Source organism: Carassius carassius, chromosome 12, assembly GCF_963082965.1.
Source record: "Carassius carassius chromosome 12, fCarCar2.1, whole genome shotgun sequence".
In the NCBI taxonomy this organism is placed as follows: domain Eukaryota; kingdom Metazoa; phylum Chordata; class Actinopteri; order Cypriniformes; family Cyprinidae; genus Carassius; species Carassius carassius.
Window position 1 is genome coordinate 21,452,034 of NC_081766.1, and position 17,455 is coordinate 21,469,488.

At 37.1% G+C, this 17,455-nt stretch overlaps 1 protein-coding gene across 4 annotated transcripts in view; it reads left to right on the top strand.

Annotated features, from left to right (window-relative positions):
• LOC132155100 (eukaryotic translation initiation factor 4 gamma 1-like) overlaps positions 1–9,743 on the top strand; it is a 29,216-nt gene extending 19,473 nt beyond the window's left edge. For all 4 annotated transcript variants that reach the window (XM_059563888.1, XM_059563889.1, XM_059563891.1 and 1 more), the window contains 13 exons: positions 77–346; positions 498–606; positions 1,765–1,873; positions 1,989–2,260; positions 2,375–2,499; positions 2,611–2,783; positions 6,174–6,299; positions 6,402–6,483; positions 6,578–6,676; positions 7,832–7,966; positions 8,101–8,182; positions 8,297–8,437; positions 8,582–9,743. In XM_059563888.1, the coding sequence (XP_059419871.1) occupies positions 77–346; positions 498–606; positions 1,765–1,873; positions 1,989–2,260; positions 2,375–2,499; positions 2,611–2,783; positions 6,174–6,299; positions 6,402–6,483; positions 6,578–6,676; positions 7,832–7,966; positions 8,101–8,182; positions 8,297–8,437; positions 8,582–8,763 (1,905 nt within the window). In that variant the 3' untranslated portion in view covers positions 8,764–9,743. The remainder of the gene's footprint in view (positions 1–76; positions 347–497; positions 607–1,764; positions 1,874–1,988; positions 2,261–2,374; positions 2,500–2,610; positions 2,784–6,173; positions 6,300–6,401; positions 6,484–6,577; positions 6,677–7,831; positions 7,967–8,100; positions 8,183–8,296; positions 8,438–8,581) is intronic.
• The last annotated feature ends 7,712 nt before the right edge of the window (positions 9,744–17,455 follow it).

The window sequence follows — 17,455 nt, forward strand, 5'->3', positions numbered from 1 at the left end:
TTAAAAACTGTTTTCAGTTCTTGTCACTATTTATATCTTCATTGTTTTAACTGTGTATGTGGTCTCTGTTACACAGAACAACTGGGTGCCAAGAAGAGGAGATCAGGGTCCCAAGACCATTGATCAGATCCATAAAGAGGCACAGTTGGAAGAACATAGAGAACAAGTAAAAGTACAGCAGCAGCTGCTGTCTAAGAAAGACTCCAGTCAGGGTCGAGGGGGCCGTGGTGGGCCGCACTCCTCTGGGGGCCGTGGTAGCCAGACCCAGGATGAGGGCTGGAACATAGTGCCTATTACCACTAAGAACCGACCGATTGACACCAGCCGGCTCAGTAAAATTACTAAGGTGAGGCCTTGTAACACTTTTTTTCTATTGTAGAATATCAACTTATATTTAGTTGTTGAAAGTGATATTTTTTTGTTCATAGAATAATGAATTGGTGTTTGATGTGCTTAGCCATTTCTCTCTCTCTTTTTATTTTATTTTTTTACTTCAGCCAGGTGATTTCAACACCCAGCTGCTGGCCCCAGGAGGAAAGGGCTCCTGGGGTAGCTGGGGCAAAGGGAGCAGTGGAGGCACAGGAGCCAAGTCCACTGGAGATCAAGGTGAGCAATCACCTACTCTTATTTACCTTGGACCTCACTCAGCATAGAAGAAGCCCAGCTATTAATGTAGGACTGCAACAAACGGTTATTTTGATAATTATCTTGCGATTTATTTTAACGATTAGTCGATTATTTCACCAATGATAAATATATTTATAAATATATTTGGCACACAACATGAGATGAGACACTTTCTCATTCACCACTTAATTAATTGTATGAAGTAATTGACTGACTGAATGATGCATCCTTGTGTCTGACATTGCCTTTTGTAAGTCATACATGGAACAAAGCAAAGTGCGAAGACATTTTATTTTTCCAAAAAAAATTATTCACGTTAACTCCTTAAAACACTTTATAGTATTAAAGTGATTAAAGTAGTCCTGCGCTAGATCAAGCTTTAATCTATGCAGACCTTTAATGTAAAGGGTTTTATTTATTTGTATTTTTTTATTTTTTTGCATTTTTTGCATTCATAAAAATATTCTATCATTAGCTAGCTCCACACTGGACAGCTGTTTTAAAGCAGAAAATCAAGTTAAATTTAAATTAAAAATTAAATTTATGCATTTAGGAGAAGCTTTTATCCAAAGCGACTTAGTTCATTCAGGCTATCAATTTTTACCTATCATGTGTTACAAGTTGTAATTCTACCTGAAAGCAAGGCTGACACTGTGAGATTTAATACTTTAATACTGTAAAGCTGCATGCTTTGAATCAATTTATTGTATAAAGCACTATGTAAATGAATGTGACGTGATTGTAGTGCTGATACCAAAGCTGCTTCAAGCTTATCCACATTGCTATTATCAGATGCTTTCTTAACTGCTGTTTTCTCTCCACTGTCATTTGTTATTTCTTTATTGAGAGGAAAGAGTGAAGCACATATTCATTTAAACTTTGATTTAGCAATTGCTGCAGTTTACCAGTTAGTGATACCTCAAATCATGTGAACATTGTAGCAACAACTCTGAGCAACTTCAACAACCTAGCAACCCTCCACAACATTGTACCACACGTTTTTGCAAGCGGCATTCATTTTCTTCAGAAACTTAATGAAAACCCAGAAACTCAACTTTATTTTCAAATGTAATTATTTTTTTATTTTTTTTTTTATGGTAAATGCAAGTCTAATTCATGTTCTTTTATCTGATGCAGACCAGGGGAGACCTGCCACTAGCACAATCAACCGTTTCTCTGCATTGCAGCAGTCTGGACCCTCATCATCCTCTTCCTCAATCGACACTGATCGTAGAGTGCCTCAAAGGTAATTTTGTAGTGCTGTTTTTGTTCTGCGGGGCAAGTTTGGCATGGTAATAATTGTAATGTAATCTAATGCTACAAGTTTCTGACTGGCTTTTTAACAGCTATCTACTTTGCAGAAACAGCTCCAGTAGGGACCGTAGCGATAGAGATCGTGGTGACAGAGACCGTGATCGGGATCGCTTTGATCGATTTGATAGTAGGCGGGATGACCGGGACAGAGGCCTTGACAGACCCCGTCAGGCCATCACCAAACGCAGTTTCAGCCGTGAAAATGAGGACCGCAGAGGAGGCGACAGCCGTGGACCATCAGATTCTGTGCGCCGCGTGTCCAGCATGACAGAGAACCGTGATCGAGGCAGTCGGGAGCGTGATCGAAGCAAGGAGACCGGTAGGAGTCAACAGACTGAAAGAACTGTCATGAGCTGCACCAGCAGTACTGGTGTTTGAGTTGATGAATTATAAATTGATTTTTATAATTCTTTACCTGCTTGTGTTTCCTCAGTTAAGCCAATGTCGGCTCCTGCTCCACCACCACCTGTTCAAGACAAACCCGCCCTGAGTGAGGAAGAGCTGGACAAGAAGTCCAAATCCATCATTGAAGAGTATCTCCACATCAACGACATGAAGGTATGTACATTCATATATAGATTATTGACCTAGAAAACATTTAGAAAATAACAAACTGAATTCACCTGATCCTGATCTTCCACTTACATTATTCTTGTGACTCTTTTGTAGGAGGCAGTGCAATGTGTGCAGGAGCTGAACAGCGCCTCGCTGCTCTTTGTGTTTGTACGGAATGGTGTAGAATCCACATTGGAGCGCAGCTCCATCGCTAGAGAGCATGTGGGGCTGCTGTTTCAGAAGCTTGTTAGTGCTAGAATACTTATTCCTGAGCAGTACTACAAGGGGTGAGTTCATAGACCATGACATCTATTTATTCTTCTGTACAATAATATGGCAGCGATGCACACATGACATCTGAACGTTGTAGCCACGTTTTCCACTTAGTTATGACCTCTATTTTTTGATATGTGTCTTGACCCCACTGACCTATGCTGTTGGAATTGAGGAACAGCTTTTCATGCTTGTTCCATGTTTTGAGTTTTGTTTAGGAAAGAAAGTTCTCAAAAGGATGGTTAATGTAAATGACGTTAAATTGATTTTTTTTTCTAATCTTGGTGGTGTTGTATTTATCTGTTTTTATGTAATGGTCTTTTTGCTATCCTTAATCAAAATGTAACTACATGTTCTGTCGCTGCCAATATTCTTACTCTCCCTACCACAAAAAAAACTTTTCTCTTTCATTCCAGATGTTTTAATTTGCTTAAGTAGCTACGGGGTATAAAAAGTTATCAAAACTCACCAATATTTTTGTATTTGCATACTAGTGTTTAATATTGTTTTGCCTTATTTTTATACATTTTAGATTTCAATTATTTTCATTTCATTTTGTGCATTTGTCTACTTTTTTATATTTATCTTTAAAGGTACACCAAGCAAGTTTTTGACTCTACTAAAGCATTAAAATACCATATGTTTTCAGATATTTAAGAAACATGTTAAGTAAACATACATATTTATCTGAAAAACAATGCTACAGTCAGTTATTCTCCTTTGAAAATGTGTCTTCTGTGTCGGAATGTCTGTTTTTATTTTGGTCTGTGTGACTTTGCCCATTTCAACACCCCGGGTTGGCAGGAAACAAGGCGCATTTAATTTCTATAATGCAAGCTGCCAAATGAAAAGTCAGAGCTCAAACATTCTACCCATCCTAAAAATCCTCAGCATCCATATACGGTATAATAAAACCTGTATTAATATTGGAGCTGCATTTGAGAGATAGAAACGGTTTAAAACAGACATTTTAAAACGAATGCATTAGAGCTGAAACAACGAATCGATTTAATCGATAAAAATCGATTATTAAAATAGTTGTCAACTAATTTAGTCATCGATTCGTTGCTAAATAACTTTTATTTGCCGTAAGCGGCTCATTTCGTGCATATTTCAAATCTGCGGTGACCAAAGTGTGGCAGTAATGAGCCATCGGAGGTTTTACTCAGCCAGTACAGCAGGAGAAGTAGCGAATAGCCAATAGCTGGCCTCGTTTTATGTCACGTGCTTCCCGAACAGCGTCTCTGCAGCATTTAGCGGGATGTGGGAGACTGGGAGTACTTTACTTTGAGCCTTCAAAAAAGAAGAGTAACCTGTAAACTCTGCACTACTGAACTGTTTAAGGGGACGTTCACATATCGCGTCTTTTGCGCGCTCAAGTTTGTTATTTCCAACACCGCACCGCATCGAGTTAAAAACATCTCAACTTTTCAAAATGCTGCAAGCGCATCGCGGGTCATGTGACAAGAACTAACCAATCAGCTTCATCCTTTCCCGTAACAACGTTAAAAGCTCAGTCAAGATGAAAGGAACAGCTGATCATAGTTGTATATGGATTTCCATTTTGAAATAAATTTAGTAGCAGAGCTACTGCAAGCGATTTTTTGAGCTGCAAATCCATTTATCCTTTGCTGAAATTTCCGCGTCTTCAAGGAGAGAGCACGTCATGGTTGCTTAGCAAAGGCAGACGCCTCAGGGGCGCTTCTGCACGAGCGCTTTGGAAAGAAGGAGAAAGCGGTGCGCCTAGCGTTTTCCACGCGTTTTAGGCGCGATATGTGAACGGCCCCTAAGACTTTCATTTGTGCAGATTCTCCAGTACAATGTTGTTTGCAAATGTTTAGTCGTAAAAGCTGATAACATTGCTTTTTAACAGTTAACATTTAAAGCTTTACAAACATGTTCTGTGATCAGTTTGTCGTTTAACAGTTCAAAATTCAGTCGTGCAGCCTAATTATGACTGAATGAGAGAGGTAAATGTTTAAAGATATTTGAAATGCACTTTTTTTTCTAAGTATTCACTGCTCTTTTTCACACAGCAGGTTTTTTGTGTGTGACTGTCCAATTTTTTTTTTCTGGACAACCTTCTGATGGATTTTACTTTAAATTGTGAGTTCCATTCAGGTTTCATGCCACTGGCACTTTATTCGAAGGATTGTTTACAATTTCACAGCAAAAGCTATAAAGCTGTTTCCCAGTAAATAATAAAATACAATGCACTGCAATTTTATTCTGTTTTATCCTTATTCTTCGTGAAAATATGTTCTGAAAGATTCCTTAATAAGCTTCGTTCGGGATGTTAAACTACTTTAGGTGCTCTAAGGACTGCCATGGTGAAAACATTATTTTAAATCTTGTGAAATTTGCTAGAGTATGGGTCAGTGTTCTGATTGCAGAAGAGTTCGACAAAGGATTACTAACACAATAAAACAACTCCAGGTATATTTTTGATTAGGATATGACAGTGCAAAATGGTTAAAATCTCTTAAAAATCTATGCTGAAGGATAAAGACCATTTATTAATAATTTACTTGGGGAAAAAATGGAAAAACTAAAATATAAGTACATAAACCGATTAATCGTAAAAATAATCGACAGATTAGTCGATTATCAAAATAATCGTTAGTTGCAGCCCTAGAATGCATAGTTTTCTCCTTGACAGGCAAGTAATTGGCTAAAGTTAGTAAGCTGATGGCTACTTAATCACTTTGAAATCTAACTAAACCATTAGATTTCAAAGTGAAAAATTATAGTATTTTACACCTCACAATGAATAACAGTTTACTTTATTGTGGTTGCACCTGGGCCGCCTCAATATATGGCCGACAAATGCGACCTCCGGAGGACACCGCAGTAGCCTTGAAATGAGATGCAGATCCACACGAGGTGGTTTATTTTTTGATAACAATAGAAATATTGCAAACGTATACATTAGCTCAAACCTGTCCTGTAATACCCCCAGCCCTGCAAATTTTGTATGTTTCCCTCATCGATCACACCTGATTATCAGTGGAGACTGCAAGGCCTGAAGTGGGTGTGTCTGATATAGGGAGACGTACAAAATGTGCAGTGCCTGGGGTACTTCATGTAGGTTTAAGAACCATTGCATTAGCTGATTAACTTAGTGTAAGGCTCGATGCTTTCCATCGTCAGGTACTCTTGTTCCTGTTGGTGTCTTCAGTCTGGCAACCTGTGTTGTGCGTTAAGTCTTAGGAGGAAAGGCCGGGTGTAAAAAAATAAATAAAAATGTTGAATTTGGACCTCAATCCTACAATACAGCACCTTTTATGCTTTTAATAATTTTAGTTCTTAAACTTTTTATTTCAATTAGCTTGAGGCTTCATGATTTTTACACAATATAAATGGTTTCCGTGCAGCTGAGCAATTTGTTTTCATCCACTCTATAGACTGCAGGAGATTCTGGAGATGGCAGATGACATGGCCATTGACATTCCTCACATTTGGCTCTACATGGCTGAGATCATCACACCCATGCTGCAAGAGGGAGGCATCCCCATGGGCCAGCTCTTCAGGTTAGGCACTGAATCTTTGGTTTCAGATATTCTTATGCAAAGATTATAAACCATCAAATAAAATGATGTATACACCATCTGACCATTTTGTAAAATCCACAGGGAAGTGTCCAAACCTCTTCTCCCTATGGGTAAAGCAGCAATCTTGCTTGTTGAAATGCTTAACATTCTCTGCAAAGGACTGGTGGGTATCATGCTGTGGCAAATGCTTATGAAATACTGTTTGCATACATTGCAGTTTCAGAATTTTTTTGTAAAATTCTCTGTAATGTTCTCAGAGCCACAAAAAAGCTGGAGCGATGTGGTTGGAGGCGGGTCTTAGCTGGATAGACTTTCTCCCCGAAGAAGAGGATGTCAATAAGTTTGTAACAGAGCAGGTATTGAAAGCTGTTTGTACTGTTTTAATGGGGCCAACATAACTTCTGTAATATTTAGGAGTGTAACGATTCACTCAACTAATGATTTGATGAGATTCACAAAACTTGCTTCAGATTTCTCAATTCTTTATTTATTTAACAAAATTAGATTTAAGACAAATTATAAATGAAAAGGTGTCGTTTTATTATTGTTTGGACAAAATTCGGCATGTTTCTTTGTGAAACTGAAATGTCAAATAACAAAAGTTGAAATTTTAAAACAGACTCCAAATCTAATCAAAGAAAAACTCTTCGTATAAAGGCTTTGCCTGTGCTCTTTCCATTCAAAATTAGAAGCAACCACTGCATTTAAATCACAATCCAAACAGAGATGCTTTATAATGCAGCATGATCAGTTTAAGTCTAAAAAAATTCAAAATTTTAAAACAAAAACAGCCATGCTACATAAAATATCTGCATGGAACAAAGACAGCAGAACCTCTGATGGATAGAGATGCAGATTCACTCTCTAGCAGCAGGTGGCGCTTATGGAACCACAGCAGTACAGTGTTTCCTTGGTTACCACTGTAAACAAAAAAGTGCAGTTTTATGAACACTGCTTTAATATGCATTACACCGAGACGACAAAGAAAATATTATCTGAACTTTTTTGAAGACAGTCAGTTCCTCTCAGAGAACCATTCATATAAACTTCCACCCCAAATTTGTGATTCATTTTAACATCTGAACTGATTTGAATTAACATTTATATTTTCATCCAGCTCACAGTGAATCTTTACATCCCTTACCTAGTAATGCTAAATGTATATGTAAATATATATATATATATAGTGCAATATATTGTGCGCAAATGTTTTAACTGCCAACACCTTAAAAGAATAGATTATTTTAAGTTTAGTAATGTTCATTTTCTTAAATTATTCTTATGATACTTTTTTGTCTCCAAACGTTTTCACTAACAGATCCATAAAAAAAGCTCTATTTTTATTTTTCATATTTTCCTGAAATACATTTTTCATAATTAGCTTTTCGTGACTTTTTGTCATAATTTTTTTGTATATTGTACATGCATTTGTACGCATACACACCCCATATATATAATAATGTGCATATGTCTTTAATATCCTGAAGGTCATTACGATTATGTATTTACAGAAAATGGAGTTCACTCTGGGTGAGGAGTCTGAGAAGCCTAGTAAAAACGAACTGACTGCTGAGGAGCTGAGTAAACATTTGGACAGGTTGTTACAGGAAAAAGCCAACAACCAGAGGATCTATGACTGGGTAGAGGTGAGTGTGTGTGTGTGTTTTGGCTGTGGCTCAAGTCTCTTTAATCAAACATTTAGGTATTGCAGCGATCTGCATTATGCGTATTACATTATGCATGTCGGACATGTACTGACTGGCATTTCTTTCCTTTAAAGGCCAACCTAGATGAGCAGAAGATGAGCTCCAATCAGTTTGTGCGGGCCCTGATGACATCTGTGTGTCAGTCTGCCGTTATATGTGAGTGAATTCATTAGATGCAATCCGCTTTCCTTCGCTTTAGTTTGACTTCCGACCTGAATTTGCACTGACCTATACTTGATGTTAATTGAATGCATTAATCAACTGTTTTAGGTGAGAATCCCTACAAGGTGGATGTGGAGCAGATTACCCAAAGGGCCAAGCTGCTGCAGAAATACCTCTCTGATGAAACGAAGGAGCTGCAGGCACTCTATGCTCTCCAGGCTCTCATGGTGCAGATGGAGCAGCCTGCCAGTGAGTATTTGTCTCTGTGTGTATTTTTGGGGTGAAGTGTATACTCCAGTCTTCACTGTCACACAATCTTTAAGGAATTATTTTAACATGCTGACACCCCTGATGATGGAAGTGTAGCTGATCGATTTTGTCTGTTTTACCCAGATTTACTGCGCATGTTTTTCGACGCGTTGTACGACGAGGACGTGATAAAAGAGGACGCCTTCTACAAATGGGAGTCCAGCAAAGACCCGGCAGAGCAGCTGGGGAAGGGTGTTGCCCTGAAGTCTGTCACTGCCTTCTTCACTTGGTTACGGGAGGCTGAGTCTGAATCAGACAACAGCTAATCCTGAACTTTGCTAGCCCAGGTAGCACTGGAGAGAAATGCTGCCAGGGACTGAGAAGAGGATGACTGACAACCAAGTTGAACTTGATCCTCATAAAGCCAATCTTATCTGATCAGGATGGCTCTTGACAGATACAAACTACAATCATTTCTCAGTCATTTCTCTTGCTCTCTATATATCTATTGTGGCTAGTGTCCACCAAAAACAAAATAAAATACAAATAAAAAACCTGCAGGACTGCATAAACGTGTTACCAATTCATCGTCATTTATTTTTACAGAGAAATTCATGGGGGAAAAAAATACAAACCAACGCTGCTCTTACAATACAGTTAATACAGATTTATATGCAACGTGGTATATGACAAACAAGACATGTTGTCATATATATTGTGTAGAGGGTGTGATGTCCTTTAGGTTTGTAATGTTGGATCAAACATGGAGCTCTTACAGACAATTTCTTTCGTGTGAGTGTGAGAGGAATCGTTTTTAAATCCACAAAGACTGATACATGAGCGTAGTATTCGATGAATTCTCTGTGACGAATGAAATTGGAGTAGCGTTTGTATTTCGCCTTTTTTGCTTCCTGTATCCTTTAGTAAGGGATGGACCTGTCGAACTTTGGGATGATGGTCTTGGATGGACATTGACCTTTTTGACCTTAGCACTGCTGGATTAGGAGGGGGTCCAACATGCTTCCTAAGTCATCCTTGTCCTGCTTCCTATCCCAGACTTTTGCGTCTTACCTCTCTTGAAGAACTGATGGGGGTCTTTGTGAAAGCCCCACTTGAGCAAGCCTGCAGTGGAAATTTTAAGAGAAATCATTAAAACGTGAAGCATATAGAAAAATCAACTTGATGAAATGACAGTAATGATCCTTAAGCCTTTTCAACTTGCAAAGTGGAAACGCATTTCAGGAGCATTCTGTACGTAAATATGGAAATGTTTTTTTTCTCAGAAATTAAAAGTTTAGAAATCTGATGTAATGCCATTTTATTTTTTTCCAACGTAGAAATGGCAGTTTCCCTGTATTTAAGATTTGTTTTCTTCCTGATGGTAAGAGGTGCTTACAATGATCCATTGATTTAGTTTTATTGAAAAAAATGTGTAAATATTTTTTTTGCGCTCTTCATTATTTAAGTAATGCTTTCACATCAAACTGGAAGACTTTGGAGAGATGAAACATTGCAAAATAATAAAAGATGATCAAGTTGTGAAGTATAGAGTGTGTTTGGGAAATTTGGAGACTTGGGTCAGTAGTTTTATATACTTTTTTATTTTTATATTTATATTATTTTTTATTTATTTTTGCATGTGCACATTGTGTCGTTTTCATCGTGAAAAAGGTGCAGTATGTTTTCCCTGTGGAGGAATTCAACTTTGGTGCTGTAATGAGTCTGTCTGCCAGGAGAGGGCCTGCTGAACAGATTGTTCAAACCTATGTGAAATGACTATGTGAAGGTTTTTTTTTTTTTTTTTTTTTTTAAATGAAGAAAAGTTCAGATTGCTGGGGACTGCTTCGGTTTTTGTAGTTTTAATATTAAATCTAAAGATGAGCAGCCTTAAAATATGGGAAGAAAACCATTTTATTTTTTCAGATAAACTTGGCATGTGTTGAGAACTTGACGTTTATGCTGATTTATAATCTGCTATGCTCTAGGTGTGCTGCTAATTATAGGTCATTCAATGAAATGAGTGCCTTTTAAAAGGGTGCTTTTAAATAAGAATTTAAGAATTCTATCATAGACGGTAAAAGTGTTAATTGTTTTGGGAACTTGGGACTGAATTTTAATATTTCAAGATCGATCTGCTTAAGGCAAGCCTCACTTTTCATTATGACTATTTTGCTCAACGTCATGACAAGGTTTTTATTAGAGAATTTAATGTTTATTTCAAATGCTGTACAAAACTCCTGGCAATAAGTTGACTAAATTGTCTCCCACTGAGAACTTATAGTATGATATATGGCATAGTATAAACTCCTATTATTATTGCAGGATGTGGACTTTTTTTTTCTTCCTAAAGGAAATGTGCATATTTGCTAATCGAGTAAGCAATTGATGAAAAAGGTTTGCTTTTTAAAGTCATTGTCCACAGAAGGAACTAGGAAGTGTTGGGGAAAAAAAGGTACATAACTTTTTTTTTTTTTTTTTTTTTTTTTTTTTGCATTCTACCCAAATAGTGAAATGTTTAACTAAAACATATTGGTCAAGCTTAGGGACTCAAAAAATAATAATGGATAGATTGATCAGAGGCTGGTCATGGAAATATTCCACCATGTTAGGGACATGTAGATAGAGATCACAACATGTTAATAATGTAACTGTTAAACAATAATGAGCTTTTCTTGGATAGTTTATGTCCCTTATGCCATCTTATTATTGTTTTATTTTTTATTTTCAAAACAATAACAAAATTATTGATTAATATAATGTCTTAATTATTAACAACAGGTAGTTTTTCGTGCCCATTTTTGCCAAAAGGGTGCTAAATAATACAAAATCTTGCTCATATATATGCCAAACACTTAACGTTGTGGTCAAATTATTATTTAAAATGACTTGTCTAACAGGGTGGAAATGAGCATAACAGGGTGGAAGGGAGTATAACAGGAAGGAACACCAGTGTTAATAGGTTCTAACAGTGGACAAGCTTTCCATCATCGTCCTGCATGGTTTCCCATCTGTAATGTGTGGAACTGCACCTATATAATGTTATTTCAAAACAATACCTAAATAAATAAATAATCAAGATTTCCTTTGGGGGAGGGACACAAAAAAAATGCTATGTGTTTTCTAATCAAAATCAATCATAGTGGCAAATCAATTATCTGTTCAGATGTCAGAGAAATAATTACAAATTAGAGAGGACAGACATAATAAATTATTATAATTATTTTATATTTGATTAAAAATAAAGATGCTATAAATCATTTTGGATTAAATAGATTAACAAATAAACAAAACATGAAGGACCAGTAATGAACAGCGATGCCTTTTTTTTGTGTTTTTATGATGATGATAGTTATGATGAAAAAATGGATGCTGCATTAATTGTATCAAATATTTTTTATATTTCCCCGCTCAGCCTAGTGGGTGGTCTTTTTTATTTTTTTTACCTCAAAGCTTGAGTTCTTTACCAGTGACCTAGGGAGCTATACACACACACACACACACACACACACACATATATATATATGTATATATATATGTGTGATTTGGAGAATCACAGAACGGCCGGGACTCCAGGACGGCCAGCGGGCCGCCACGTATGCAGTCATCACCTGTTTTTTGCCCCACTAATCTGTTTCACACTCCAGTACTGTAAGTGGCAGCAATGCACCCAGAGCCGGCCCTAGACCTTTGGGGGCCCTAAGCAAAATTCGGTTGGAGGCCCCTTTGACCGTTTTAAGTAAGGCCTAAAGAAAAGCAATGACTACCTTATAACTATACTGTACATATTATATCTACTATGTTATTTTTACATTTTTTAGTCTATTAAATTATGTTTAAATTATTCTATGTATGCTGTATGTTAATTATCTTTTTTACGCTGATGGTCCTGAGTAAGTATTTTTTTCTTATGTGGCAACATGTACAGAATGACAATAAAAGACCTTGAGTTCTTGAGTTGAGTTCCATGTTTGATGTCTAAAAGGAAAATTATGATACCACTGAGCTGAATGGCAGTGCAGTTCAACGAACACACACTGATGAACTTGCTGAATAAGAAGACTGATAAAGTGATTTTCACTGACCTTCAAAGAAACATTTTTAATTGACACCAGAGTTTATGAGGCACAAACAACAGCCTATATATAATTTAAATGAAATCGAGCAAATAGAATAACATTTAAATAAAATATTATATATAATAATAAATAGAACATTTAAATGTTTGAATTTTTCAAATAAACAAAATTAACAATAACATCTAAAACACCACAAACAAGATTAATAGTAACAATAATAAGAATTAGGTAATATTTCAATAGAACTATTAAAATCCATATTTGTGCAGAATGATGTGCTCAAAGCAACATGGAGTCACAGTGTACAGCGCTGCGCTGCTCAAGTGGGCATTTAAAAGTTCACGGCACAAAGCGAAGAAATGTCGAGCGCACAAATCCTAATGTATATCTGTCCAACAGTTTATTGATCATGTGTTCCTTCACAGTTTTAAATTCCAGTTATTGTGCGTTTGATGCCGATTCATAGCCTAGTCCTTGTGATGTGTGTGATCTAACAGGCAGACGGTAGCGAGTCGTTTAAAAACAGCAACAAACATAAAATACAAATACACAAAATAAAGTCATTTTATGCAAATCCACAGCCTTTTATCTAGAGATCAAGCATTATAATGTAAATATATCATATGATATATTGGAGAGAGTTTTACCGTGCACGAGACGCGCCCTTTTTGAATAACGTTTATGAATGGAGAATGATTGACAAGGAAAAACGAGTAAACTTTAATTTAATGATGTAAATAGTAGGCCTGTCGTCAGAGCCGGCCAAGCCACTAAGCGACCCTTGCAATTGCAAAGGGCCCCGTAGCCAGCAGGGGGCCCCCTAGAGTCACTCTAAAAATAATTGTTTCTGCAAATATTCTCGTAAACACAGTCGGTTATGTTTTAAGTGTGTGTGTGTGTGTGTGTGTGTGTGTGTGTGTGTGTGTGTGTGTGTGTGTGTGTGTGTGTGTGTGTGTGAACTCACTGGACGCGTTGACACCATAGACAGTGAAAGATATGGACACAGCGACCCCATTGGATTCAATGGAGACAAGTGAAGTTGTTATCTCTTTATTCCCGAGACAACTTTGCCATCGGAAAGGGTGTGTCTGCCACAGGCTGCGCTCCAGACTGACTACACATCGTGACATGCTACATTTCTTAAATAAAAATTGAAAAAAGAAATGATCGCGGCCGAAAAAATTATCGAGCTCATTTTTTTATAGTGCGATTAATTGATTTATCGACTATCACGACAGGCCTACTATTTACATCATTAAATTAAAGTTTACTCGTCATTCTGCACAAATATGGATTTTAATAGTTCTATTGAAATATTACCTAATTCTTATTATTGTTACTATTAATCTTGTTTGTGGTGTTTTAGATGTTATTGTTAATTTTGTTTATTTGAAAAATTCAAACATTTAAATGTTCTATTTATTATTATATATAATATTTTATTTAAATGTTATTCTATTTGCTCGATTTCATTTAAATTATATATAGGCTGTTGTTTGTGCCTCATAAACTCTGGTGTCAATTAAAAATGTTTCTTTGAAGGTCAGTGAAAATCACTTTATCAGTCTTCTTATTCAGCAAGTTCATCAGTGTGTGTTCGTTGAACTGCACTGCCATTCAGCTCAGTGGTATCATAATTTTCCTTTTAGACATCAAACATGGAACTCAACTCAAGAACTCAAGGTCTTTTATTGTCATTCTGTACATGTTGCCACATAAGAAAAAAATACTTACTCAGGACCATCAGCGTAAAAAAGATAATTAACATACAGCATACATAGAATAATTTAAACATAATTTAATAGACTAAAAAATGTAAAAATAACATAGTAGATATAATATGTACAGTATAGTTATAAGGTAGTCATTGCTTTTCTTTAGGCCTTACTTAAAACGGTCAAAGGGGCCTCCAACCGAATTTTGCTTAGGGCCCCCAAAGGTCTAGGGCCGGCTCTGCCTGTCGTGATAGTCGATAAATCAATTAATCGCACTATTAAAAAAATGAGCTCGATAATTTTTTCGGCAGTCTTTTTTCAATTTTTATTTAAGAAATGTAGCATGTCACGATGTGTAGTCAGTCTGGAGCGCAGCCTGTGGCAGACACACCCTTTCCGATGGCAAAGTTGTCTCGGGAATAAAGAGATAACAACTTCACTTGTCTCCATTTGAATCCAATGGGGTCGCTGTGTCCATATCTTTTACTGTCTATGGTGTCAACGCGCCCAGTGAGTTCACACACACACACACACACACACACACACACACACACACACACACACACACACACACACACACACACACACCTACACACACACACACACACACACACACACACACACCTACACACACACACACACACACACACACACACACACACACACACACACACACACACCTACACACACACACACACACACACACACCTACACACACACACACACACTTAAAACATAACCGACTGTGTTTACGAGAATATTTGCAGAAACAATTATTTTTAGAGTGACTCTAGGGGGCCCCCTGCTGGCTACGGGGCCCTTTGCAATTGCAAGGGTCGCTTAGTGGCTTGGCCGGCTCTGAATGCACCTTTTAGTTGGATGCCAGCTGCACTGGCCGTGGCCGCCAAGTAAGGAGAAGAAGAAGTGGAAGAGTAGGAAGAACCGAACAGCAAAGATGTTAACGTTACATAGAAGAAACATAGAAACAAACAATATGCATAACGCGACCGCGGGTGAAAAACGGAAAGAAAACGGTGGGGCTGAGAAAGCAAGAGAAAAAAAATGCGGGATTTAGATACTGAAGCCGGCGCTAAATGTCCCAAACTAACTGAAATATATATCTCATCCAAGGGAGTGGGCTCACTCACAATTCTGCCCAAAAACACAGCCATGAATAAAGAATGGTACCAAAACACCCTCCAACAGCAACTTCTTTCAACAATCCAACTACAGTTTGGTGAAGAACAATGCATTTTCCAGCACGATGGAGCACCGTGCCATAAGGCAAAAGTGATAACTAAGTGGCTCGGGGACCAGAATGTTGAAATTTTGGGTCCATGGCCTGGAAACTCCCCAGATCTTAATCCCATTGAGAACTTGTGGTCAATCTTCAAGAGGCGGGTGGACAAACAAAAACCCACTAATTCTGACAAACTCCAAGAAGTTATTATGAAAGAATGGGTTGCTATCAGTCAGGATTTGGCCCAGAAGTTGATTGAGAGCATTCCCAGTCGAATTGCAGAGGTCCTGAAAAAGAAGGGCCAACACTGCAAATACTGACTCTTTGCATAAATGTCATGTAATTGTTGATAAAAGCCTTTGAAACGTATGAAGTGCTTGTAATTATATTTCAGTACATCACAGAAACAACTGAAACAAAGATCTAAAAGCAGTTTAGCAGCAAACTTGAAAACTAATATTTATGTAATTCTCAAAAAAAAAGTATTTTGGGAAGAATTCCTTCAGGTCTTGGAGGTGTTCGAATTTCAGCTCTTTGATCTTCAGGTGGTCTGAATAGAGGCCGCATCTGACAGAGTTCCTCTAAGGACAGACAAGGTTGCTGCAAAAAAATTAAATGATTAAAAGTCAAATGATCGTTTCCCTAAATTATACGGCATGTTTACGCATGATAACGAGGCAAGAAGCCAGCTAGCTTGCTTAAAGTGATGAACATGGCAAAGGCAGCTACTTGTTGAACATGATGGCATGCAATGCACAGGGTTTAGTCTGCATTGCAGTGGATTGTCTTGAGCTAAGTTCCGATCCTCAGACGAGCGCCAGAAATAGCGTTGGTCAAGATTTTCTTTAAGCCCTACGAAAATCCATTAGCTATTCGCCAAACATGACGACAAAACCAGTGCACAGTGGTTAACTAAGTCAATGTCATGCTATTTTTGTGCATTAAATTCATTATCCTCATCAGAAACAAAACCATGGAAGATTTCAGTCAACAAGATAGTGACCGTACAATGCTAGACCTAGCAGAAAGAAAAATCTAGCATCCTCAGAAACGATACATGACACCTCAGCACTACCATTACTTCAAGATAAAACTGTTATATATAATATATATAAACTGTTATTATATAATTCATATAACTGAATTTTGAATAACCACTGTTTTGAGGATATATACCTCAGAGGATGTGTTGCTCGACGCGGATTCGTTGCGACTCTCATTCTTGATTATGCCGTGCAGCTCCCGCGGTGTGAAGAAGAGGTGGAGTTACGAGACTTCTCAGACAGTTGAAGTGTCCAATGGAGTTACGACATTTGCTCTCAAGCTATTTTTAAGACTTTAGATTGTTTAATAATTAGTAAAATTAACATACCCACGTGGGGACTGACCAATAGCATGGATTTGTGGAAAAAATATGAAATTTACAAAATTTGGACATAGCAAGTTGCTATATACACTAAATACTATATTCTATTAGAATTTCCACTCTTTGAGCTAAATTAGCCATATCTCATTGAGTGATCAACATTTAGCTAGCTAACCTTCTACAGATTAACAGAACTTTTACAACTATGTCAGATTTGTTTTTACTTGTTTGTTTTTACTGTAATTGAAGAAAAAACTATATTTTCATGTGATTTATATGTATGATTAGAAGCAGTTTTAGTCTCTCTGTATAACATAATTAAAACATATTTTGAATTTTAAATCATTTCATGGTTTACATTTCTTGTAGAAGTTGGTTACTTTGCACTTTGGACATAATAAAATTTAATGCATACATCAATATAAAGGTGTGTAAAATAAATAATACAAAAGTATTTATAATGTCTATTATCTCTGTTTAAGTGATCAAATATACAATTTAAGCCATATCTTATAAAAATGTGACTCATTTTAGAGAAAATGTGAGTCAATAAATCATTGAGACATAAAAGTCCGAGTATAACAGGAATGAGCCAAATGTTAAACCGGCTTGCCATACTAA